General features: G+C 44.7%; 1 protein-coding gene and 1 non-coding gene across 2 annotated transcripts in view; both read right to left on the bottom strand.

Moving 5' to 3' along the window:
- The window catches only part of SNRNP40 (small nuclear ribonucleoprotein U5 subunit 40), a 35,256-nt gene that overhangs the window by 7,050 nt on the left and 1,832 nt on the right, over positions 1-26,374 (bottom strand). Inside the window, exons 2-7 of the mRNA XM_002716061.5 lie at positions 25,214-25,343; positions 22,278-22,371; positions 17,446-17,611; positions 11,737-11,859; positions 2,446-2,566; positions 378-460 (exon numbers count right to left, since the gene is read on the bottom strand). Of these exons, the coding sequence (XP_002716107.1) occupies positions 378-460; positions 2,446-2,566; positions 11,737-11,859; positions 17,446-17,611; positions 22,278-22,371; positions 25,214-25,343 (717 nt within the window). The remainder of the gene's footprint in view (positions 1-377; positions 461-2,445; positions 2,567-11,736; positions 11,860-17,445; positions 17,612-22,277; positions 22,372-25,213; positions 25,344-26,374) is intronic.
- On the bottom strand, positions 25,977-26,113 carry LOC127493844 (small nucleolar RNA SNORA42/SNORA80 family). Its single transcript, XR_007924382.1, has one exon. It is a non-coding gene; the product is annotated as a small nucleolar RNA SNORA42/SNORA80 family (small nucleolar RNA).

Here is a 26,374-nt window from a genome sequence, read left to right as displayed (position 1 = left end):
AAGAAGCTTCTGGCTCCTAGCTTTGGACTGGCCCAGCTCCAGCCATTGCAGCCATTTGGGGAGTGAACCAGTGGGCGGGAAGACCGCTCTCTCTGCCTCTCTGTAACTTTCAAACAAATAAATACATCTTACCAAAAAAAAAAAAAAAAAAAAAAAAAAAAAAAAAAAGCCCAAAAGTGGACTACACTGAAAAGTCCTCACAACCTTCTACACCTCGCCTCTATGTGTTTCACTGCCAGCAAGATGTCCTCTGCTGAAGAACATTACTGGAACACAGCCGACTCTGAGCAGAGCTACTCCTCTCTGTATTTAGTATCACCTGAAATGTTTCTTAGAACCAAATGGACAATAAAACTGTTTTGTCATGCAGAACTCACCTTTTCAAAGTTGTGCACGTTTCCTTGAAATATCTTCACACACCTCTCTTTGGGGGCAAAAGGCCGGACGTCCCAGACCCGCACTACGAAACAAATCCAAACCACAAAACAACTGTCAGCCAGAGGACTCCTGAGAACCCACTGGGACAGTTTCATGCCAGTGACAGATGTGTTTCCTGACTGGAGAAGTTCCAACAGGAGGCGTGCTACCTGTTAAGGCTTTTTTCCTTTTGTAGGGGAATCAATGTATCCAAGTCCCATTAGCTGGGGTTAAGGACACAGAGGAAAGACAACAGGATAGGAAAGAGAAATGCTACATCTTTTTAAAAAGATTTATTTATTTAAAAGGCAGAGTGAAGGAGACAGAAGAGATCTATCTGCTGGTTAACTGCCCAAATGGCTGCAATGACCAATGCTGTGTCAGGCCAAAGACAGGAACCTGGGACTTTATCTGAGTCTCCTCCATGGGTAGCAGAGGTCCAAGTACCTGGACCATCTCCCCAGCTTTCCCAAGCACATCAGTAAGAAGCTGGATTGGAAGTAGAGAAGCTGAGACTTGAACCTGAGCTCTGATATAGGATCCTGGAATTAAAGGCAGAGGCTTAATGTACTGCACCACGGTGCTGGCCTATTTGTCTTTTCTTAGAAGCCCATTTTAAGGTTCAAATAAGACAATAAGGTTCTAAGAATTGGAGGTAATAAACAGAAAATTTCTTAATCATAATAAGAAAGTAAAGATGTTGATGCAATGAATTTGAGTACCCATGGAGTGTCTGGTACTCTTCTTTTAAACATTTTTTTTTACTTACTGTGATTTATTTGAAATGAGGGGGAGAGAGAGAGAGAGAGAGAGGGAGAGGGAGAGGGCGAGGGCGAGGGCGAATCTTTCATCTATAGGTTTACTCCCTAAATGCTCCCAACAGAGGGGGCCCAGCCAAGCAAAAGACAGAAGCCTGAACTCAATCAAGGTCTCCCACGAGGGTGGCAGGGACCAAACCACTGGAAGCATGACCTGCTGGCTCCCAGGGCATGCATCTAGCAGGAGGCTAGAATTCGCAGCCAGGATGTGAACTCAGGTACCCTGATAAGGAATGCAGGCATCCCAAGTGGTGTCTTAATCACTGGGCCGAATGTCCATTCCCAGGTACTGTTTTTGATAAGAAATGCCAGTGAATGCATTTTAGTTCCTGATAAGCCTGTGAATTTCTGTATCGGGGCATTTCCAAACTCTCCCAATATTAACTATGCAAGAACACTGCATAAAGTTCATGAAAAAATGGAATTAAAAGATAGTGCTTGGGCTTCTGCCACCCATGTGGGAGGCCAGGATGAAGTTTCTGGCTCCTGGCTCTGGTCTGGCCCAGCCCTGGCTATTGAGGTCATTTGGGAAGTGAAGCAGTGGATAGAAGATCTCTCCCTCCCTTTCTCTGTGTTGCTTTGCCTTTCAAATAAACAAAGAAGGAAAAAAACCTTAATAATAACAAATAGAGAATGGGCAAGAATATGTGTTTGTATAAATCTAGAACACTGAGATGTTTTAATGAGGACCTCTTCTCACTTCAGTATTATTAGGGAGGGAAGATACATTGGCAGAAAACACAATAGGTCTATTGATCCCCCAAGTTTGGTACTCTCTGAAAATGCTTGTGAAATGCCTTGAATGGACCACTGGATTCTCATCTTCCATATTAACTAATCACTAGAGTTTCTTGTAACCTGCATGGATTCACTGTGTATCAAGCTGAAATGGACCTTAAAAAGGCAAGTCTGGTCCTATAATTTCATCATTGTAGAAACTGATGCTCAGAGAGGAGAAACATTGTGTGCAAGTTACTATTCAGGGACTAGATGGCAGATCGGGGCCCAGAGTCCCAGATTCTTGACCATATAGTCTGTAATTTTTCCCTTTACAGTGTCTTCTCCTAACTGCCTAGTAGAATACGAGAGCCGTTCTTGACTTGTTCCTTGGACTCTTCCTTCATCCCAGTACACATTTCTAGCACTCAATGTTACTTTATTCACAGTGACAATGATTGGGCATTGGGAGAGCTTTCCTCTGCAAAGTTACCTGTATTGTCCATTGCATTGGACAAGAGATAAGAGCCTTCAGAACTTAAACTTAACCCAGTCACTGAATCTGCATGGCCTCTCATGGTGTAGGTTAGCTTGTTTTGGCGTAGGTCCCAGACCTGCAAAAACAAAAAGGTGCTCCTAGAAATCAAGCTGAAAAATAGTAAAGAAACATTATTACGCAAGAGTCAATGGCCTGGGAAATCTGGCTCTGGGCCACATATTACTTTACCACAAAATATAGGATTTCTGTTAAAAAGAAAAGAACTTGCATTTTCCTAAAAAAGTCAAAGTTACTATGTTTGCTTAAATGTCATATACTAAGATAAAGTTTAACAACAACAAAATTTATAGAGGTTCTTCAAGAAGTATTTTAAAAATTTATTTGGAAAGCACAGAAAGAGAGAGAGAGGCCAAAAGAGATATTCTATCTGCTTCTTCAGTCCCCAATTGCCTGCTAGGGCTAGGCTAGGACCCTCCATCAGGGTCTCCCATGAGGGTGGCAGGAACCCAAGGATTTTGGTTATCAGCTGTTGATTCTCAGGGGGGCATATCTGCAGGAAGTTAACAGTCAAGTAGAGCTGGGACTCAAACCCAGGTACTCTGAGAACCGGATGCGAGCACACCTAGTGATGTCTTAACCACTATGCAATGTACACCCCATGGAAGTTATTTCCAGATCACAACAAAATGTACTGGGCATTAGTGAAAAAATTAAATGTCATTTAAAACATTTAAACTGTGATTATCAGCCACCAGTTAATAGTGGCATAGCGGTTAAGACGCTTCCTGGGACTCATCTGATGTAGAAGTGCCTGGTTAGTGTCACGGCTCCCCTGTTTCAGATCCAGTTTCCTGCTAATGAGTGGCCTGAGAAGCAGCAGATGATGGTTTACGTACTTTGGTCCTTGCCACCTATGTGGGAGACTTAGTTTGAGTTCTGGGATCCTGGCTTTGGTCTGGCACAGCCTTGGTTGTTATGGCTATCTGGGGAGTGAATCAGCAGATGGAAAATCTTTTTCTGTCTCTTTCAAACAAAATTAAATCACATAAAAATTAAGAAATAAAAGGGAACTATCAGAACTACATAAAAACAAGTAACATTGTAATTTGAAAGCATCGCCATTACATGTAACAAAACAATATACAAAAACAGATGCTTAATTTTTATTTAACGTTATAATATGTACGCACATGCGCACGCACACACACATATAACATACATACAAACACATATAAATACAGTTTGGAAAAGTGTATTTACTTTAAAAAAATGCAGACTCACTATTGCCTGTATAGGCAAGGTAAGATAAACTGTTTAACTGGAAATAATCTAAATGTCAAATATAAAAACAGATGGTTTATTAAATTATAGTTCACAAGCACACTGGAGAGTTCTCTTACAGGAGACAGGATGGCATAGTGGAAACAATGGAGATTCAGGGTCAGAAGGAACTGGAGTTTATTGGGCCACTAAATCTTTCTAAGCCTGTTTGGGAAAACAGAGATTATAGTATCTACTTCTTTCGACTGCTGTAAAGATGTACAAATGAGAGTGCTCAGCATAGGACTGGCACATGGCAGGACTGCAATAATTGGTAGCTATTATTAAGCAGTTCCTAAAAAAAAAATCTCTGGAGCCTGAATGTAAAAATATTTACATAATAAGATATTAAGCAAAAAGGAAAATACAAAGCACTATATTTACATTTACTGCAACTATATAAAATAAATATTAAGACCGACAGAAATAGTCTGGATGTCACATGGAAAAAGAACAGCAATTGTGTTAAGGTCAATGGTTTTATACAAAATTTCTTCCAAATTTTATTTAACATTGCTATGTAGTCTTCATAGGAGAATAAAATTCTTGCTATTCCTTATAGCAAAGCACCTTCCCTCATTCAGAAATGAGTTAGGTATTGTACACTAGAGCAATACACAAGTCCACTTTCTCCATCAATAACTCATTCATGTGTGGAGCCGAACATACTTTATATACATTCATTTTGTGTCAGAATGTTTGCTGCCTCAGTAACCAGGAAAGCTTGAAATGGCTGACATTTTGTTCAAGCCACTATTCCTCCCTTTAGGGCAGGCACTGCCAAAGCCTTTAGCTTAGTAACAACCAGGAGAGAATGCACTATGCAACCTCTCACAGCACTTGTGTGCTATTTCCAGACTTTCCTCCTTGAGGCCTGCACAACTTGTTTGTGTAGGGTCAAAATATTTCCAAAGTTTGCCATGGAAAAGAGTATGGTACTAATCTAAGGAAACATGTTTGCAAACCTCCTAATCAGTCATTCATAGAACATTTGGGTATACATTAGTGGTAAATACTGCTGTAGGTGAAAAACAGAGTCCCTGCTCCACAGGAGCGTACAGTCGAGCAGGAAACACAGGCATGCAAACAAGTGAGAGAGGCTGCACCAGCAGCAGTGGAAGAGAGCAAAGAGGGACTGCCTGCCTCCCTTGTGGAACAGGGATGAGAGCAAGAAAAGGAAGCTTCCGGAGAGAATAAAGCACCTGAGCAGGAGCTGCACTACAGAAGACATACACAGTCGAGGGTATTTCCAGGTGAAGGTAATGTGCAAAAGTAGAGCCAAAATGGCAAAACTGCTGGACTGTAGGGAATTAGGCACAGAGAGCAGCTCACAAGATTTGTTTGTTTATTTTGGAAGGCACAGTTAGAGAGGCAGAGAGAGATAAAGAGAGAGAGTCTTCCATAAGCTGGTTCACTCCCCAAATGGTCACAATGGCTGGAGCTGCGCCAATCCAAAGCCAGGAGCCTGGAGCTTCTTTCAGGTCTCCCACGCAGGTGCAGGCGCCCAAGGACTTGGGTCATCTTCTGCTGCTTTCCTAGGCCATAGCAGAGAGCTGGATTGGAAGTGGAACAGCCAGGACCGGAGCCTGTATGGGATGCCGGCACTGCAGGCAGAGGCTTTACCAGCTATACCACAGCGCCAGCCCCTTCACGAAACATTCTGAAATCCTGGCTTGGTATCATTTCATAGGGGAACCAAAGGATTCAGAGTAGGGGAATGAGTTAGTCAGATTTGCATTCTGGAAAGATGCTTCTGAGCAAGATAATTCAAAGGATGAGAACAGAGCATAGGAAATCAGTGAAGACCTGCACTAGCCCTAAACCACTAGTTAACAAAAATTATCAAATAGCCGGTGCTCCTCTTCCAGGCCAGCTCTCTGCTGTGGCCCGGGAAGGCAGTGGAGGATGGCCCAAGTGCTTGGGCCCTGCACCCCATGGGAGACCAGGATAAGTATCTGGCTCCTGCCATCGGATCAGGGTGGTGCACCGGCCGCAGCGGCCATTGGAGGGTGAACCAACGGCAAAGGAAGACCTTCTCTCTGTCTCTCTCACTGTCCACTCTTCCTGTCAAAAAAAAAAAAAAAAAAAAAATCAAATAAACTACTACCCTGACCAGAGCTCAGGATGATAACATCAAAGGACAGCCAAACCTTCAAGCCCTCAAACATACCATCTTCTTTCTCATTTTTCTGACTCCTCGATCTTGTTACCAGGAAGAAAGTCCCAGGAGACTGTCAGGAACAGCATATTTGCTCACAAATATAAACAGAATTCATTCACCTCAGATTCTAAAAGGAGTTCCCATGCCCTGTTTGTTCCTCCTGTCTTCGAATAGCCAGTGCTATTTGAGAAGTAAACAAAAAATAGGCTCTTTGATGAGCAGCTCCAAATGCAATAGGGCAGTATAGTGATTTGCCAAGTGCTCAAGACAGGAAAGCCTGTAAATGCTTTATACTTGTTAACTGACACGGGCAACAAGACAGAGTGGAACGATTATTAGTCCTCTGGAGATACAGCTTTGATCCTGGCTCTACCACTGACTGATCAACAATGTAGTCTCAGCTAATTCAGTAAACCTCTTACAGGTTTTACTTTACTATCTATAAAATAAGATTAATGGACTAGATGTTTAAGGTCCCTTTCATGTCTGACATTCTGTAAGTCCATTTCTGATTCAAAAGGAGCCTCTCTTTTGTATATCTAAATAAATTCAGGAGGGCCTGAGGACAATGAAGAGTACCTTCTGGGGGCAGGTGTCTGGCCTAGTGGTTGAGGTACCTATTAGGATGCCTGTGTCCCACACAGGAGTATGTGGGTTTAGTCCCTGACTGCAGCTCTTGATTCTAGTCTCCTGCTAATCTGGACTTGGGAAGGCAGTGTTGATAACTTCAATAATTGGGTGGCTATTCACGTGGGAGATCTGGATTGAGTTACTGGCTTTGCTGCCCTAACTCCTTTTATTTATTTATTTTTTTTGACAGGCAGAGTTAGACAGTGAGAGAGAGAGAAAGGTCTTCCTTTACCGTTGGTTCACCCTCCAAATGGCTGCCACGGCTGGCACGCTGCACCCATTCAAAGCCAGGAGCCAGGTGCTTCCTCCTGGTCTCCCATGCGGGTACAGGGCCCAAGCACTTGGGCCATCCTCCACTGCCTTCCCGGGCCACAGCAGAGAGCTGGACTGGAAGAGGAGCAACCAGGACAGAATCCGGCGCCCCAACTGGGACTAGAACCCAGGGTGCCGGCGCCGCAGGCAGAGGATTAGCCATGTGAGCCGTGGGGCCGATCTGCTCCCCCAACTCTTAACAGCTCCCAGTTGTGGGCATATGAGTGAGCCACCAGAAGGGGGCCCTCTCTTTCTATTTGTATATTTGCCTCTCAAAAACCAACTAAACAACAAACTGTTCCTCTGTATTCAGGGACAATTTAATCTCCTAAAGCACAGTATTATTTTTTTTAAGATTTATTTTCTTTATTTAAAAGACGGTGTTAACAGAGAAAGGCAGAGACAGAGAGTGGTTTTCCATCTGCTGGTTGACTTCCCAAATGGTTGCAACAGCCACAGCTAGGTCAATCCAAAGCTAAGAGCCAGAAGCTTCCTCTGGGCCTTCCATGTGGGTGCAGGGGCCCAAGCACTTGGGCCATCCTCTGCTGCCGTTCCATGCGATGGATGGGAAGTGGAGCAGCTGGGACACAAGCTGGCACCCATATGGAATGCTGCTGTTGTAGACTGGGACTTTAACCGCTGCACCACAGCGCCAGCCCCTAAGCAGAATGTTTTTACATAGGGTTAAAAGACTATTTTCTTTTTTAAGATTTTTATTTATTTATTTGACAGAATTACAGACAATGAGAGAGAGAGAGAGACAAAGAAAGGTCTTCCCTCCATTGGTTCATTACCCAAATGGGCGCAACAGATGGAGACGTGCCGATCCGAAGCCAGGAGCCAGGTGCCTCCTCTAGGTCTCCCATGTGGATGCAGGGGCCCAAGCATCCGGGCTACCCTCCACTGCCTTCCCAGGCCACAGCAGAGAGCTGGACTAAAAGAGGAGCAATCTGAACTAGAACCAGTGCTCACATGGGATGCCGGTGCTGCCATGGAGGATTAACCCAGTGTGCCACGGCACTGGCCCCTAGAAGACTATCTTCTAATAAAATTCTAAAATTGCCTCATATCTCTCCAGCAAATTTTTTAGTTATACAGTAGCGAAAATGAAGACAAACACCTACAGGAACCTGGTTTCAAACACTGTACTAATTGATACTGCCCTACAGAAAACAATCTGGCAATCTGTATCCAAAACATGAAATATCCTGGTATTTGTTAACACATTAATTATCATCTAGGAACCTAAAAAAACAAAACAAAACAAAACAAAACAAAACAAAAAAAACAAAAACAAAACAAAAAAACAACAGAAAACTAATTCATGGAAACACATATTCATAGGAGCATAATTTCTTAAAAATAATTTATTTTTTGGGGCCAGCACTATGGCATAGTGGGTAAAGCTGCTGCCTGCAGTACCAGCATCCCGTATGGGTGCCAGTTCGAGTTCTGGCTGTTCTACTTCCAATCCAGCTCTCTGCTACGCCCTGGGAAAGCGGTAGAAAGATGGCCCAAGTCCTTGGGCCCCTGCACCCACATGGAAGATCTGGAGGAGGCTCCTGGCTCCTGACTTTGGATCAGTGCGGTTCTGGCTGTTGTAGACAATTGCGGAGTGAACCAGTGGATGGAAAACCTCTCTTTCTGTGTAATTCTGACTTTCAAATAAAATAAATATTTTTAAAAAATTTTATATTTTGAGGGGCAAGCACTGTGGCATGGTGGGAAAGGACGCCGCCTGCAGTGCCCACGTCCCATATGGGCACCGGTTCCAGTACCGGCTACTCTACTTCTGATCCAGCTCTCTGCTATAGCCTGGAAAGCAACAGAGGATGGCTCAAGTTCTTAGGCCCCTGCACCCATGTGGGAGAACTGGAGGAAGCTCTCGGCTCCTGGCTTTGGATGGGACCAGCTCTGGCTGCTGTGGCCATTTGGGGAGTGAATCAGCAGATGGAAGACTTCTTTCTCTCTTTCTGCCTCTGCCTCTCTGCAACTCTGCCTTTCAAATAAATAAATATATTTTTAAAGATAAATAAAAAAGACTTATTTATTTACTTGAAAGGCAGAGTTACACAGAGAGAGAAGAGACAGAGAGAGAGAGTCTTCCATCCACTGGTTCACTCCACAATTGTCCGCAACAGCCAGAGCTGTGCTGATCCAAAACCGGGAGCCAGGAGCCTCTTCTAGGTCTTCCCACGTGGGTACAGGGGCCCAAGGACTTGGGCCACCTTGTACTGCTTTCCCAGGCCATAGCAGAGAGCTGGATGGGAAGTGGAGTAACCAGGTCTTGAACCGGCACCCTCATAGGATGCTGGCACTTCAGGCCAGGGCTTTAACCAGCTGTGCCACAGCACCAGCCCCATAAATAAAGAGATACAAAGGTCAACTTTCCATCCACTGGTTCAGTCCCCAGATGCCTGCAACAGCTAGGGCTAGGCCAGGATGAAGCCAGGAACTCCACTGGGGTCTCTCATGTGGATGGCAGGGGCCCAAATACTTGGGCCATCATCCACTGCTTGCCTAGGTGTATTAGAAGGAAGCTGGACTGGAAGCAGAGCAGCCAGGACTCCAATATGCAATGCTGGCATCACAAGCTGTAGCCTAACCTGTTGTACTACAACAGGGGTCCTATAGCAGCATAATCTATAATATTAACACATATGAAAAGCCTAAATGTCCAGTAACTTGATGGTCACTTACATTATTAAATATTCTAATAATAATAAAACATAATGATAATGGTAGCTGACATATACAGAACACTTACTATGTGAATGCCACAGTGCTGGCATTATTATATCCTTAATTTAACAATATAACAATTATATGAGTTAGGTTATAAGAATACTTCAAAAAGTTTGCGGAAAAAAGAAATCAAAGTAAGTTTGGGGGCCAGTGTAGCGGCATGGCAGGTTAAACTGCAAACATGGTATCCCACGTGCGTGCCACTTTGTGTCCCAGCCGCTCCATCTCTGTTCCAGCTCTCTGCTAAGGATCCTGGGAAAGCAGCGGTAGATGGCCCAAATGCTTGGGCCCCTGAACCCACATGGCATGCCCAGATGAAGTTCCAGGCTTCTGGCTTTTGCCTGGCCAGCCCCAGACACTGTAGCCATTTGGGAGTGAAACTAGGAAATGTTTCTAACTCTTTCAGATAAATAATGAATAAATATTAAAAAAAAAAAAAAAAAAAAAAAGAGAAAGAAAAGGAACAAGAAGAAAGGAATTGAAGATAGTGAAGGCAGAAAAATCTTCAGAGAATTTCTTATAATTCTAATTCTAATTCTAATTCTAATTTCTTATAATTGGGCTGGTGCTGTGGCGTAGCAGGTAAAGCTGCCACCTGCATCCCATATGGGTGCCGGCTTCAGTTCCAATCCAGCTCTCTGGTATGGCTTAGGAAAGCAGAAGAAGGCTCACGTCCTTGTGCCCCTGCACCTGCGTGGGAGAACTGGAAGAAGCTCCTGGCTCCCGGCTTGGGACTGGCCCAGCTCTGGCTGCTGCAGCCATTTGGGGAATGAACCATAGGATGGAAGACTTTTCTCTTTGCAACTCTGTCTTTCAAATAAAAAAGCATGACTCTGGAAGCAAACTTGAGATTTTAAACTGAGGTTCCACCACTTATTAGCTGTGTAAGCTTAGATTAAGTTGTTATGCCTTTTCTAGCTCAGCTTCTTAAGCATGAAATAACACTAGTAGCATTTGACAAAGTTGTTGTGGAGCTTAAATGAATTAATGATGTAGAGCTGATCCATGATCTGACACAAGGTAAGCACTATGTGTTAGATGATGACAACAACATTGTTTTTATCATCACCACCATCTTCTTTTTGCAAGACATTTGGCTGTGAGGAGGAAGAGTCACCAAGCAACAGCAATCTCCATGTGGAACTGAAGGAAGATTCCTCCTTACCCTACCACCATAGTGAAATTCTGATAAGAAAGTAGAAAAGCAGGAGAGAAGACGCTGAAAATAGTTTGGGGAAACTGCTGGCATGAGGTCCTTGAGAAGTGAAGGTTGAAATCTTCCCACTTAATGAGACATGCCATCCATAGTAACAGCAAAGGAAGCAAGCAGGAATGGGAATACAGAACAATTGCCATGTAGAGACAACACAGGAAGCTTAGCATCGATCTAACAGTAATTACCTCAGTAATGCAAAGGGTAGGGCCACAGTTTTTGAGATCCTTTAGGGAACCAGTAAGCAAAGGCTTGAATTGTATAGTCCCAAAATACCCCTTCACATTTACTGGTACTTGCTATATCCAGGAACACTGCAGGTGGTCTAAGGATAGGCTCATTTAATCCCAACAACTCTATGAGGCAGAAGTTACTGTTATTATTATCACCTTCACTCTTCATGTGAGAAAACATAAGCTTAAAGTGAACAAGTTAAAGAACCCATTTGAAATCACAAAACTAGAAAACAGCAGAAGTGGGATTAGAACCCAAGTCAAATTAGTTGAAGGTTTAAGCTACACTGTACTGCCACACGGCCCACTGCCTCCTTCTCCAAAAGTATTACTTTCTCTCATTCTTACTAGAAGCTTAGAAAACTTAATTTAAATAGTGTCAAAAAGAAAAACACAGCAAGAGTGGAGGACACCCGTCCTTCCACTAGTCCTCCACCCAGGGGATGCATGCGGCACATGAACCGCCTGGTCCCTGACAGCATTTATATGGGCTGCAATGAAACCTTTGATTGAGGAAGACAATGAGGACCGAAGAGAAAGAAAGTTCTAAGTTATTATTGTAATTTTAGTTGGTATTAAGCACAAAGCTACCACAATCCCAAAAGTCTTCAAAGATTTGCTTCTGTAAGTGGATGCAGGTCAAAGTGAAATACAACACGAACATCACATACCTTGATATCATTGTCTATTCCACCAGAAATAATCTGATCACTTGTGTCATTGAAGGTCACAGCTAACACTTGGTATGTGTTCTGAAATGTCTGGATGGCTGCTTTCTTCCGGATATCCCAAAGCTAAAGCAGAGGAATAGGACAGTCTATCAGTAACATCTCCTTGAGAAGTAACTGCACAACATACTTGGTAGACATGAACACATCTAGAACAAGAACCTCATTCAGAAACTTTCTTGGATGTCCTAGCAACACATGGTAAAAAATGATCACAATTTTGCCAAATTATTTGAAGGCTGGTGGAATAAACTATTTTGGTTATATTTTCAGACTCCTTTGGTAATAAAGTTAGAATAAAATACTGTTAATCAACATGCCCTTGGAAGAAGTCCTCTATAAGTTTACTTCGTATATTCTTTAGGAGAAAGATATTAGACCACTGCCTAAAAAAAAAAAAAAAAAAAAAAAAAAAAAACCCACATATTTACTATTTGAAAGGCAGAGTTACAGTGAGAAAGGAGAGCAAGGGAGAGTGAGAGATCTTCCATTTACTTGTTTACTCCCCAAAATGGCTGAAGCTAGTACAGGCAGAAGCTAGGAGCCAGGAACTCTATCTGGGTGTCTCACATAGGTGGCAGGGGCAAAGCATTTGGCTCATCTTGTGCTGCTTTCCCAGGCACATTAGCTGGGACTGGATTGGAAGCTGAGCAGCCAAGACTTGAACTGGTTCTCATATGGGATGCTGGTGTCACAGGTGGTGGCTTAACCCACTGCATCACAGCTCTGACCCTACCTTGTTTTGTTTTTCAAAGATTTTATTTATTTATTTATTTTTAATTTGACAGGTAGAGTTATAGACAGTGAGAGAGAGACAGAGAAGAAGGTCTTCCTTCTGTTGGCTCATTCCCCAAATGGCCGCTATGGCCGGCGCTGTGCTGATCTGAAGCCAGGAGCCAGGTGCTTCTTCCCGGTCTCCCATGCGGGTACAGGGACCCAAGCACATGGGCCATCCTCCACTGCCTTCCCGGGCCACAGCAGAGAGCTGGACTGTAAGAGGAGCAACCAGGACAGAAGTTGGCGCCCCAACCGGGACTAGAACCTGGGGTGCCAGGGCCGCAGGCGGAGGATTAGCCTTGTGAGCCCCGGCGCTGGCCAGACCGCTCTCTCTTTGTATCCCTACCTTTCTATGTAACTGTCTTTCAAAATAGAAAAAAAAAAAAAAAAAAAAAAAAACTAAACGTTTTCATGTTTAGTTCTAGTCATAATTTCATAACTACATTCATAGTAGATGGTTTACTGTTAGTTATAATTAAAGTCAGTTAGTATCCTCTCCTATCCAAACAGTAATTTTTTAAAAGATCTATTTAATTATTTGAAAGACAGAGTTACAAAAATGGTGAGAAACAGAGAGATCTTCTATCTGCTGGTTCACTTCTCAAATGACCATAGCAGCTGGGACTGGTCTGGGTCAAAGCTAGGAGTTCAGAACTCCATCCAGGTCTCGCACATTGGTCACAGGAGCCCAAATACTTGGGCCATCTTCAGCGGCTTTCCCAGGCGCATTAGCAGGGAGGTGGATCTAAAATAGAGCACCTGGGACTCAAAACAGCACTCCAAAATGAGATATCACTGTCACAACTCTGGCCCCCTAAACAGTAATTTTATTAAATCATTCAGTAAATGTTTGTTGGCTCACCTCTCTGTCTCATCATGAAGGAAAAAACACTAAGATACAGTTCTAGCTCAGAGAGGAAATTGAGAACTGTTAACGAGAGGCAGAACAAAATATTTTTATATAGATTTTTAAAAGTTATGTTATTGGGGGCCGATATTGTGACGCAGTGGATTAAGTCCCCACCTGCAATGCCAGCATCCCATATGAGCACTGGTTCGAGTCCCAGCCTCTCTTTTTCTTCCAATCCAGCTCTCTGCTATGGTCTGGGAAAGCAGTGGAAGAGGACCCAAGTGCTTGGGCTCCTGCATCCGTGTGGCAGACCCGGAAGAAGCTCCTGACTCCTGGCTTCGGATCTGCCCAGTTCTGGCCACTGCGCCATTTGGGGAGTGAACCAGTGGTTGGAAGACTTTCTGTCTTTTCCTCACTCTGTAACTTTGCCTCTCAAATAAATAAATAAATGGCACACTTGCACACTGCTGGTAATAATGCCCCCTGGAGGTTTATGTTGTGTAAAACGGTCTGCCGGGGATCTGGGTTTGTCTTGAAACCCTGCAGCTAAAATTTTTATTGCATGTCTTGATTTATCTTACTGCAGAGTGGAGACTCAGACCTAAATTACTTAGACAGGAATCCTAGCTTTGTCACTTAGTAACCTGGAAAAGTGTACTCCATGTGACTTAGTTTTCTCCTCTATGAAATGGCTCTAAGCATACATGCAGAGCCAATCTACAAAGACTGGGAGAGTTTTTTTTACTTGTTCTAGGTGATAAAAGAATCACTAGTTGATAACTAAAATAATGGAACAAGACTTCAGTAGTTATGCAGGACAAACAACACAGTCTTCACAAAACTAGTTTAAAAAGTCACTAAACTGGGGCCAACACTGTGGCATAGAAGGTTAAGCCTTTGCCTGAGGAGCTGGTGTCCCATATGGGTCCCTGCACCCATGTGGGCAACCCGGAAGAAGCTATTGGCTCCTGACTTCAGCTGGGCCCAGTTCTAGCCCTTTTGGCCATTCGGGGAGTTAACCAGTGGATGGAAGACCTCTGTCTCTTCTTTTCTCTATGAGGAACTCTGCCTCTCAAAAAATAAATAAATCTTAAAAAAAAAAAAAAAAGTCGCAAAACAAACCAACAATGACAACTACAATGGCTCTGGTGTTGGGGCATAGTGGTTTGTTTTGTTTTGTTTTTTTGACAGGCAGAGTGGACAGTGAGAGAGAGAGACAGAGAGAAAGGTCTTCCTTTGCCGTTGGTTCACCCTCCAATGGCCGCCGCGGCCGGCGCACCGTGCTGATTCAATGGCAGGAGCCAGGTACTTATCCTGGTCTCCCATGGGGTGCAGGGCCCAAGTACTTGGGCCATCCTCCACTGTACTCCCTGGCCACAGCAGAGAGCTGGCCTGGAAGAGGGGCAACCAGGACAGAATCCAGCGCCCCGACCAGGACTAGAATCTGGTGTGCCGGTGCCGCAAGGCGGAGGATTAGCCTAGTGAGCCGCGGTGCCGGCCTGCATAGTGGGTTTTGTAAAACCACTGTCTGTGACAATGCCATCCCTTATAGTTGCTGGGTGGAGTCCCGGCTGCTCTACTTCAATCCAGCTCCCTACTAATGGCCTGGGAAAGGAGCAGAAGAAGGTCCAATTGCTTGGGCTCCTGTGCCCACCCACGTGGGAGACCCAGATGAAGCTCCTGGCTTCGGCCTGGCCTTGTCCCAGCTGGGACCGAAGCCAGGAGCCTAGAACTCCATCTGGGTCTCCCACATGGGGGCCCAAGCACATGGGTCATCTTCCACTGCTTTTCCAGGCACATTAACAGGGAGCTGGATTGGAAGTGGAGCAGCCAGGACTCAAACTGGTGCTTATATAGGATGCTGGCATCAGACAGTGGCTTTATCTACTATGTGACACCCCAACCCACTATGCCACAGATCCAGTCCCAACTCCTGGCTTCTTCTCCAGCTCTAGCTATTGAGGGCATTTGGGGAGTGAACTAGTAGGCAGAAATTCACTCTGTCTCAAGAAATCTACAGTAAGGGGGCAGCGCTGTGGTATAGCAGGTAAAGCCACCACCTGCAGTGTCAGCATCCCATATGGGGCCAGTTTGTGTCCTGGCTACTCCACTTCCAATTCAGCTCCCTGTAATTAGCCTGGGAAAAGCAAGAGAAGATGGTCCAACCGTTTGGGCCCCTGTCACCAATTTGGGACATCAAATGAAGCTCCTGGCTTCAGCCTGGTCTAGCCCTGGCCTTGGTGGACATCTGGGGAGTGAACCAGCAGATGGAAGATGTCTCTCCCCGCTTCTCATAACTCTTTCAAAATAAATAAATAAATCTTTAAAACCTATTTCATTCATGGAAATGTGAGCTAAGAGCTAAAAAGGTCAAGGCTGGCACTCAAATAGTCCAAAAGGAGTGATTTACTTTTCTCCTCCAGACCCAGCATTTTCTTCCTTGTCCCCGAAACTCTCTGGCTGTAGAATTAAGTCCAAACCTCTTAGCTTGGAATTCAAGTCCTTGATAACTTGGCTCCCACATATTTATAAGCCCTACTACAATCTACAAAGACATACCTCTGCTCAGGTTAAACCAATCTTAGTCTTTACCCGAAAAGTTAACGATAACTACTTGAAATTTGGTTAAAATAATTTAGAATTTTAGTTCAAGATAATCAGCATTTTTTTAAAGGATCTATTTATTTGAAAGTCAGAGTTATACACACACACACACACACAGAGTGAGAGAGTGAGAGAGTGAGAGAGAGTGAGAGAGAGAGAGAGAGAGAGAGAAGCCTTCCATCTGATGGTTCACTTCCCAACTGGCTGCAACGGCTGGAGCTGTGCCAATCCAAAGCCAGGAGCCAGGAGCCTCTTCTGGGTCTCCCACACGGGTGCAGGGACCCAAGGACTTGGGCCATCTTCCACTGCTTTCCCAGGCCACAGCAGAGAGCTGGATTGGAAGTGGAGCAACTGAATCTTGAACCCACACCCATATGGGATGCCAGCACTTCAGGCCAGGGTGTTAAACTGCTGCGCCACAGCATCGGCCCTGATAATCAACATTTTTAATAGATTATTTTATTTTGAAATAATCACAAAATTACAAAAAAGGTAGAAGTAAACTGAAATCACTTAAGTTACTGAGGGTCCAGTGTTAACGGTGCAGCAGGTTACCCATATCGGAATGCTGATTTGAGTCCTAGCTGCTCAGTTTCCAATCCGGTTCCCTGCTAATGTGCCTGAAAAAGCAGTGGAAGATGGTCTTGGGCTCCTATCTTTGGCACAGACCAGCCCCAGCTTCTGGGGCCATCTGAGGAGTTACCAGCAGATGGAATCTCTGTCTGCTTTTTGAATAAAGAAATACATCTTTAAAAAAAGAAAAAAAAAAAAAGATTTAAGTTGCTGACCTAATACCTCATGAGTCCTAAATATGTTAGTGTTTTTCCTACCAAGATATTCTCCTAGATAATCTAAATATAACCATGAGAAATGAGAAATGAACACTGATACATTAAAGACCTCTATAACCCTACCTTTCAAATAAATAAATACATCTTAAAACATCAACAAAAAAACCATCCTTAAGGTAGACTCTTCAAAGCCAAGCATCATGGGGGCCTCAGGTTGATTAGGCACAAAAGAACTATTCAGGAGGCTGGCGCTGTGGCGCAGTAGGTTAATCCTCTGCCTGCAGCACCAGCATCCCATATAGGCGCCGGTTCTACTCCCGGCTGCCCCTCTTCCAGTCTAGCTCTCTGCTATGGCCTGGGAAAGCAGTAGAAGATGGCTCAAGTCCTTGCGCCCCTGCACCCACGTGGGAGACCAGGAAGAAACACCTGGCTCCTGGCTCCTGGCTTCGGATCAGCGCAGCGTGTCGGCCATAGCAGCCACCTGGGGGGTGAACCAACAGAAAAAGGAAGACCTTTCTCTCTCTAACTCTGCCTGTCAAAAAAGAAAAAAAGAAAAAAAAAAAAAAAAGGAAACCCAAGGTAAAGGGCACATTCTGGCCCCTCTGAAACTGAAACACATGTAATACCTACCTTAACTGTACCATCGTCACTCCCAGTGCAGACAAGCTGGGGGCCTCTCCTGGCTGGGTAACAGGAATTCACAAAGGAAGTATGTCCTTTCAGCCTTTTAACTCTCTCGCCTGTTTCACTATCCCACACTGCCACAGTTTTATCTGTGGATGCTGAGAAGAGCATACTAGAAAGAAGAACAAGAAAGAAGTGAAAACAAAGAATAACAGATCTACCTTTCCCACTTGCTAAAATGTGCCAAATTCTTTGAGACAACAGCCCTGTTGTGCTCGACCACTTTGCATTCGATGCTGGGATGCCTTTCCTATCTAGCAGAATCCTACTTATGCTCTAGAGCAGATAAGGTCTACCTTATTGCTAGATAGGCAGCTAGAAACGAGCCTTACGTGTGAGAGGGGCCTGAGGAAACCCGGCATCTACAGAAGCCCACTTCAGAAGCAGCCCAGCATCTACGAAGTTCTGCCCAGAATCTGATAAACGTCCAGGTGGTCCCAGCCCTTCCGGCATGGGAAAGCTCTCTCCTCAGCACAAAATGGGTTACCTGGCCAGATAACACTGAGCAATAAAACCATTACAAAACCATTCCATCCTTCCTCCAATGCAGGCACCCCAGAGAAGTCCCCTGGCCCAGCACCAGCAAGACTCCTCCTGAATGATAAGAAACTTGGGAAAGAATTTTATTATACTCAGCAAACCCTTTGTACTGGAGAAGGGGTAGGGAATGAAGATAGAGTCCCTTAAAAACTGGGAGTCTAAACAAAGACCCTGCACTTGGCTCTCTGCTCTCCACTGAGCCACCCACCTGGCCTGCCAGGTGTATTCTCTCCATTCAACCATGTAACCTCGCTTTCCCCCAGTCTCAGTGACCGGACACTCTCTCTGTCCTTTGTGACCTTGTGACTTTGTTCTCTGTCTCACACCTGAATTCTTTCTTGTGCGAAGACAAAAATCCCATGACTTCTCTCTGGTGATGTTTCGAAGTTCAAAAATTTCTTTCTGTGAGTTTCCATGACAAATTATAAAACTAATACAGCATTTTCTCAATCTTTTTCTTCTTTTTTACACATAAGATATCCTTTTTTTTTTTTTTTTTTTTTTTTTTGACAGGCAGAGTGGACAGTGAGAGAGAGAGACAGAGAGAAAGGTCTTCCTTTGCCGTTGGTTCACCCTCCAATGGCCGCTGCGGCCGGCGCACCGCGCTGATCCGATGGCAGGAGCCAGGAGCCAGGTGCTTTTCCTGGTCTCCCATGGGGTGCAGGGCCCAAGCACTTGGGCCATCCTCCACTGCACTCCCTGGCCACAGCAGAGAGCTGGCCTGGAAGAGGGGCAACCGGGGCAGAATCCGGCGCCCCGACCGGGACTAGAACCCGGTGTGCCGGCGCCGCAAGGCGGAGGATCAGCCTAGTGAGCCGCGGCGCCGGCAAGATATCCTCTTATTAGGAAATGTTGTCACTCCCAAAGTTTAATTTTCTCTCTAAGGATGTTTTCTAGGCTATAACTGATTTTATCTTTTTTAAAAGATTATTTTCCTGTTTATTACTTATCTGAAAGGCAAAGAGACAGGGAGAGACAGGGACAGGGACTTTCCATCCATTGATTTACTTCCCAAATGCCCAAAACAGCAGAGGCTGGGTCAAGCCAAACCCAGGACTGCAATCAGGGGTCTTCCACATGGGTGGCAGCAACCCAAGTACTTGAATCATTACCTACTGCCTCTCTGGGTGCATATCAGCAGAAAGCTGGAATAGAGAGTAGAGCTGGGACTAGAACCCAGATGTGGGATATAGTTGCTCCAAGCAGAATATTTACTGCTGTTCCAAATGCCCACCTCTATGGTTGATTTCATGGGGCTTTCTTACCTTAAAATGTATATAATACTATATACCAGCTGATGGAATACCCTCAAATTTTAGAAATCAAATTTCAGAGACATAAAATGATGAAAGTTTACCAAAATACTTAAAAATGGCATTAACTTTGCAAAAACCAACCTTTTTTTATTATCTTTAGACATGCTATAATAATACAATCATTAAAACTTGCAGGTTTTGGGGGGGAAGATTTAGTTATTTATTGATCTGAAAGTCAAAGTTACAGAGAGGGAGAAATAGAGATCTTTCATCAGCTGGTTCACTCCCCAGGGTGGCTGCAAAAGCTAGGGCTGGTCCAGGATGAGGCCAGGAGCCAAGGGCTTCATCTGGGTTTCCCATGTGGGTAGTAGGGGCTCAAATAATTTGGCCATCATCCAATGCTTTCTTTCTTTTTTCTTTTTAAAGATTTATTTTATTTATTTGAAAGTCAGAGCCACACGGCCGCAACTGCCGCAGGTGTGTCAATCTGAAGCCAGGAGCCAGGAGCTTCTTCTGGATCTCCCACACAGATGCAGGGGCCCAAGGACTTGGGCCATCTTCTACTGCTCTCCCAGGCCACAGCAGAGAGCTGGATCGGAAGTGGAGCAGCCGGGTCTCCAACCAGCGCCCATATTCAGCCAGGGCTTTAACCTGCTGGGCCACAGTGCCGGCCCCCATCCACTGCTTTCCTGAGGCCATTAGCAGGGGTTGGATTGGAAGTGGAGCAGCTGGGACATGAACCAGTGCCCACAGGGGATGCTGGCATCTCAGATGGTGACATAACCCACTATGCAAGACCCCAAATAATGTTTATTTTAAGAGATATTAGGGCCGGCGCTGCGGCTCACTAGGCTAATCCTCCGCCTAGTGGCGCCGGCACACCAGGTTCTTGTCCCGGTCGGGGCGCCGGATTCTGTCCCGGTTGCCCCTCTTCCAGGCCAGCTCTCTGCTGTGGCCAGGGAGTACAGTGGAGGATGGCCCAAGTGCTTGGGCCCTGCACCCCATGGGAGACCAGGAAAAGCACCTGGCTCCTGGCTCCTGCCATCGGATCAGCGCGGTGCGCCGGCCGCAGCGTGCCGGCCGCGGCAGCCATTGGAGGGTGAACCAACGGGAAAAGGAAGACCTTTCTCTCTGTCTCTCTCTGACTGTCCACTCTGCCTGTCAAAAAACAAAACAAAACAAAACAAAACAAACAAAAAAGAGATATTAGGTGGGGTCAGGCACTGTGGTGCATCAAGTAAAGCCTGTAGTGCTGACATCCCATATGGGTGCTGATTTGAGTCCGGTTGCTCTACTTCCAAACCAGCTCTCTGCTTTGGCCTGGGAAAGCAGCAGAAGATGGCCCAAGTCCTTGGGCCCCTGCATCCACATGGGAGATCCAGAAGAAGCTCTAGGCTCCTGGCTTCAGATCGGCCCAGCTCCAGTCATTGTGGCCATTTGGAGAGTGAACCAGTGGATGGAAGACCTCTCTCTCAGCCTCTGCCTCTCTGTAACTTTGCCTTTTCAAATAAATAAATAAATAAATAAATCTTAACTACAAACCAGACTGTACATAGTTCTAACAAATATGTGAAAACTAAATAGTTTTGAATAGAAAAAAAGGCTTTCAAAATCTATAATATATAGGGTGAGCATTTGAGGCAGCAGTTAAAATGCCTCTTTTTTTTTTTTTTTTTTTTTGATAGGCAGAGTGGACAGTGAGAGAGAGAGACACAGAAACAAAGGTCTTCCTTTTGCCGTTGGTTCACCCTCCAATGGCCGCCGCTGCAGCCGGCGCACCGCGCTGATCCGATGGCAGGAGCCAGGATCCAGGTGCTTTTCCTGGTCTCCCATGGGGTGCAGGGCCCAAGCACCTGGGCCATCCTCCACTGCACTCCCTGGCCATAGCAGAGAGCTGGCCTGGAAGAGGGGCAACCGGGACAGAATCCGGCGCCCTGACCGGGACTAGAACCCGGTGTGCCGGCGCCGCAAGGTGGAGGATTAGCCTATTGAGCCACGGCGCCGGCCCTAAAATGCCTCTTGAGATGCCTGTATCCCATATCAGAGTGCCTGAATTCTAGCCTCAGCTCCAATTCCAGCTTCCTGCTAATGCATTCCCTAGGAAGCAGCAGATGATGGATCAAGTAGTTGGTTCCTGCCACCTACATGGGAGACTTGCACTGAGTTCCAGGTTCTTGGCTTCACCTTGCTCCAGCCCCCAGCTGCTGCAGGCATTTGGGGAGTGAACCAGTGGACAGAAAATCTCTGTCCTTTTACCTCTAAAATAAAATAAAATAAAAATAAACGAACATGAATGTCTTTGGAGTGATATGAATATAAACTATTTTTCATCTTTCTGTTTTTGGTTTCTCAAATATTTTTATCACATTTGTAATTTAAATAGTTTATTTTTACATGTCTACAAACATTACAGTTTGTTGTCTTTTTTTTTTTTTTTAAGATTTATTTTATTCATTTTAAAGGCAGAGTTACAGAGAGACAGAGGGAAAGATAGAGAGCTCTTCCATCCACTAGTTCACTCCCTAAATATCTGCAAAGCAAGGAGCCAGAAGCTTCCTCCTAGTCTCCCAAGTGGGTGCAGGGGCCCAAGAACTTGGACCATCCTCTGCTGCTCTCCCAGGCATATCAGAGAGCTGGATCAGAAGTGCTGCAGCTGGGACATGAACCAGCGCCCATATGGGATGCTGGCCCCCCAGGCAGTAGCTTTACTTACTATGCCACAGTGCCAGCTCCTGCTTTATGTCTTAAAAACAAGAGCTAAGTTTATGTGGCTGTGGATATGTCAGATGACAAAGATGATGTAATCATACACAGACAACAAACACCTCATGTGGGGTGACAGTAATAAGAACAAAGCAGCTACCCAAAATGTAGTGGTTTGACAGCAGAGTTGCTTGAGGAAGAAATTCAAGGATGAAAGGTGAAAAGGTGCTAAGAATTAGTATGAGAAGTAGCTGTCATTCCATTACACAGGACACTCACCTGCCGTCTGTGTTATAATGCAGCTCCATCACTGCTCCACTGTGTCCCTTCAGTGTGGCATAGTTATCACAGTCACCATAGACATTCCACAACACTGTTAGGGAGAAAGGGCTTCTGTGAGCACTAATACGGGAAAAGAAAATTCATTACTGGTTGTAGAAAGTGTACTCAGGAATTTACCAGAGCAATGGTTCTCAAAGTATACTTCCTTGGAACAGTTTTGGTTTTACCAAGTAGACCAATTTTCCTGACAAAATAAAAATAATGACAATATTTTTATAATTCATAAAGTTAAAAAAAGATAAGCAAAATTTTTGAAAATCCTGAACTTTTTTTAACACACTATTTTAAAACTTGGCATTCATTACTATTTCTTTCCTCTAAAATTTTTTTGTTTTGATAGGCAGAGATAGACAGTAAGAGACAGAGAGAAGGGTCTTCCTTCCATTGGTTCACCCCCCCAAATGCCCACCACGGCCGGCGCACTGCGCCGATCCAAAGCCAGGAGCCAGGTGCTTCTCCCTGGTCTCCCATGTGGCTGCAGGGCCCAAGCACTTGGGCCATCCTCCACTGCCTTCCTGGGCCACAGCAGAGAGCTGGACTGGAAGAGAAGCAACTGGGACAGAATCTGGTGCCCCAACTGGGACTAGAATCCAGGGTGCTGGCGCCGTAGGTGGAGGATTAGCCCTGTGAGCCGCGGCGCTGGCCTTTCCTGTAAATTTTAAGCAGACTGTAAAATACGGTACTATGGAAAATCAAGTAAACTACAACTTGAAGATCTCACAGGAATGCCTTTATAATACATTCCACTCATTCCACGTGTACTAAGCACCTACTATATTCCAGGTGCTAGAATAAATAAGTAGACATAGATCCTACCCTCAGGAGCTTGGTCTAGCAAGGAGTGAAGTTTTGTAAGCATCATTAAGGATTACCTATCTGCAATGGAGGCACTTAAACACAATAACTTTTTTTTTTGCTGATGAAACCGTTCCTATTTTGTCTGATGAAATTAAGCATATTAATAATTCATGAATGTTCTGTAAAAATCCCTAAGCCTTCCAGATGCTTGACTCCTAGTAAGTTTAAGGACCACAATTAGAACATCCAAATCAAAGTGAACAGTAAAGATAGGTATTATCTACCTTAAGACACAGAGTTAACAGAAAAGAGTCAAAGAACTCATTTCATCTCATAATTGGGTAAATGAGGCCAGAAGAAACAAAAAGTGAAATAATAATTGTGTTATCTTTTCTTGTTTTTTTTTTTTCCCCCATGATGCCTCCAAAATGACTTTTTCTACTTATTTCTTAAATATGGCTAATCCTTACAAGTAGCTGAGAACTTGGTAGCAGATCCTAATGATGTACAAGTGCATTACTTAAGTGAGTTACCACTTTAGGATCCCCTCCTTCCTTCCTACATATGCTATGATTCTGGGTATGGATCAAGAGGGTCTCATGCTTTGGGAGAAGTAATTTCTCTTAACTCCTTTTAATCTCTTAAGCCCAGATAGCTTGCCTTACTGAATCCACTCAAGACTTACCTCCATGAGAAAGTATTTTCAAATTAGAGTAACTCACTTTCCAACTAGTAAACTTTTCGTATTTGGTAAACTCATTCCTTTTATCTGTATCACACAAACTGAATTCTACATCCAGGAACATTCAGCCTTTTCATGCCCCAATTTTAGAATGCGGGACTGAACCAGCAGATAAAGACCTTCCTCTCTCTCGTTCTCTCTTTTTAACGATTAGATTTTTTAAAAAGATTTATTTCTTTATTTGAAAGTCAGTTACACAGAGAGAGGAGAGGCAGAGAGAGAGAGAGAGAGAGAGTCTTCCATCTGTTGGTTCACTCCCTAGATGGCTGCAACGGCTGGAGTTGTGCCTATCTCTGAAGCCAGGAGCCAGGAGCCTCCTCCAGTTCTCCCACATGGGTGCAGAGGCCCAAGGAATTGGGCCATCTTGTACTGCTTTCCCATGCCATAGCAAAGAGCTGGATTGGGGGTGGAGCAGCCGGGACTTGAACTAGTGCCCATATGGGATGCTGGCGCTTCAGGCTAGGGCGTTAACCTGCTGTGCCACAGTACCTGCCCCTCCTTCTCTCTGTCTGTAACTCAACCTCTCAAATAAATGAAATATTTAAAAATTTTTTCTTTATTTATTTGAAAGGCAGAATGACAGAGGGAGAGGCATAGATCTTCCATTTCTGATTCACTGTTCAAATGGTTGCAACAGCCAAGTCTGGGCCAGGGCTGAAGCCAGGAGCTCTGTCTGGATCTCCCAATGGGTGGCAGGGGCCTAAGTACTTGGTTCATCTTCCACTGCTTTTCCATGTACAGTAACAGGGAGGTTTTTTTTTTTTTTTTTTTTTTTTTTTGACAGGCAGAGTGGACAGTGAGAGAGAGAGACAGAGAGAAAGGTCTTCCTTTTGCCGTTGGTTTACCCTCCAATGGCCACCGTGGCCAGCGTGCTGCAGCCGGCGCACCGCGCTGATCTGAAGCCAGGAACCAGGTGCTTCTACTGGTCTCCCATGCAGGTGCAGGGCCCAAGCACTTGGGCCATCCTCCACTGCACTCCCGGGCCACAGCAGAGAGCTGGCCTGGAAAAGGGGCAACCGGGAAAGAATCTGGCGCCCCGATCGGGACTAGAACCTGGTGTGCCGGCGCGCAAGGTGGAGGATTAGCCTAGTGAGCTGCGGCGCTGGCTGTAACAGGGAGTTGTATTGGAAGTGGGGCAGCTGGGACTTGAATCGGCACTCTTATCGGATATTGATGTTGCAGGCAGTGACCTAACCCACTGCTCCACAATGTCAGCTCTGACTAATTTTCTGTGGCACCCAATGTTAAAAAAAAATAAAATAAAATAAAAATTAAAACAAAACGCACTATTTGGCAGACAGCAATTACTCCAGATTCCAAAACCATGCCTTACATATCAGTCGGTCAAATCCTGCAGATGCAAGGGTGGATCCATTGGGATGAAACTTGCAGCAGTACACCTCTCCTTCATGTCCTGAGAGCAGCATGATTGGGGCTTGAAGGGAGGAACACCTTGGAGGCCCCTAAACAAAAGAAGTACAAGAAAACTATTGTATACAGGCAGAGGGGGCTGCAAAATTAGGGGATAGGCCATGGAGGAAAAACACCAGGGTAACAGTGACTGAACAGGTTTTATTATTTAGAGAATGGCAGCTTTGCTCTCATGCCTCCAATATGACACTCTCCTCAACTTCCAAGTATCTCTCCCTCATCCTGCTCTTGTTCCAGTCAACTTCTGATTGCTCAGATCTTAAACTCATATTGGCCTTGGGATTTTTATACTTGCAATTGCCTCTGGCATGAATTCATGCTCCTTAGATCTGGCTCCTTTCAAATATTTCCTCTTTCAAAAATCTTTCCATGATAACTCAAATTTAAGTAGCATCCCACCTTCTACCTAAAATTCATGAATTCCACTGCATTCTAGTACAATAATTAGCTTTAAGTGAAGTTATCTTCCCCATGTATTTGCTCGTATATTTGTCTTTCCCCTCAGAGAAATGAAGCTTGATGAGTATAGGGATCCTGCCTATGTGTCTTGACACTGTTTTCTCAGTCTCTGGATCATTTAATGAATGACTAGACTGATCTTCCCAACAATCTGAGGGTACAGATTATTAGGCAAAGTCGTATTTATTTATTTATTTATTCTTACACATTGTGCAACCTACATCAGTGCTCACAGTCCACATACAAGGAAGCTGGGCAATGGTTCGAGGCTGCCATTTACTCTGGCATGGGTACACTATGAGAGGCCCACAGAGAAGGGCCCACCATAAATCCATTACCATGCTCCAAAGTAGTATTTATTTACCTTATTTTATTTGGAAGGCAGAAAGGTATATACACAGAGATGGGGGGGCAAAACTCCCATTCACAGGTTCATTTCCCATATGCCTGTAAGTTGGTAACTCAATCCAGGTCTCCCACATGTGTGGCAGGAGGCTGGATTGAAAACGTTGAGTACAGACACCCCTATGTGGGATGTGGGCATCCCAAGTGTCACAAAGCTGGCCACCTGTGTGTTTTTTAAATTTTTAATTTATTTGAGAAA

This window comes from Oryctolagus cuniculus, chromosome 7 (genome assembly GCF_964237555.1).
Source record: "Oryctolagus cuniculus chromosome 7, mOryCun1.1, whole genome shotgun sequence".
Classification (NCBI taxonomy): domain Eukaryota; kingdom Metazoa; phylum Chordata; class Mammalia; order Lagomorpha; family Leporidae; genus Oryctolagus; species Oryctolagus cuniculus.
This window is presented reverse-complemented; position numbering and strand designations above follow the sequence as displayed.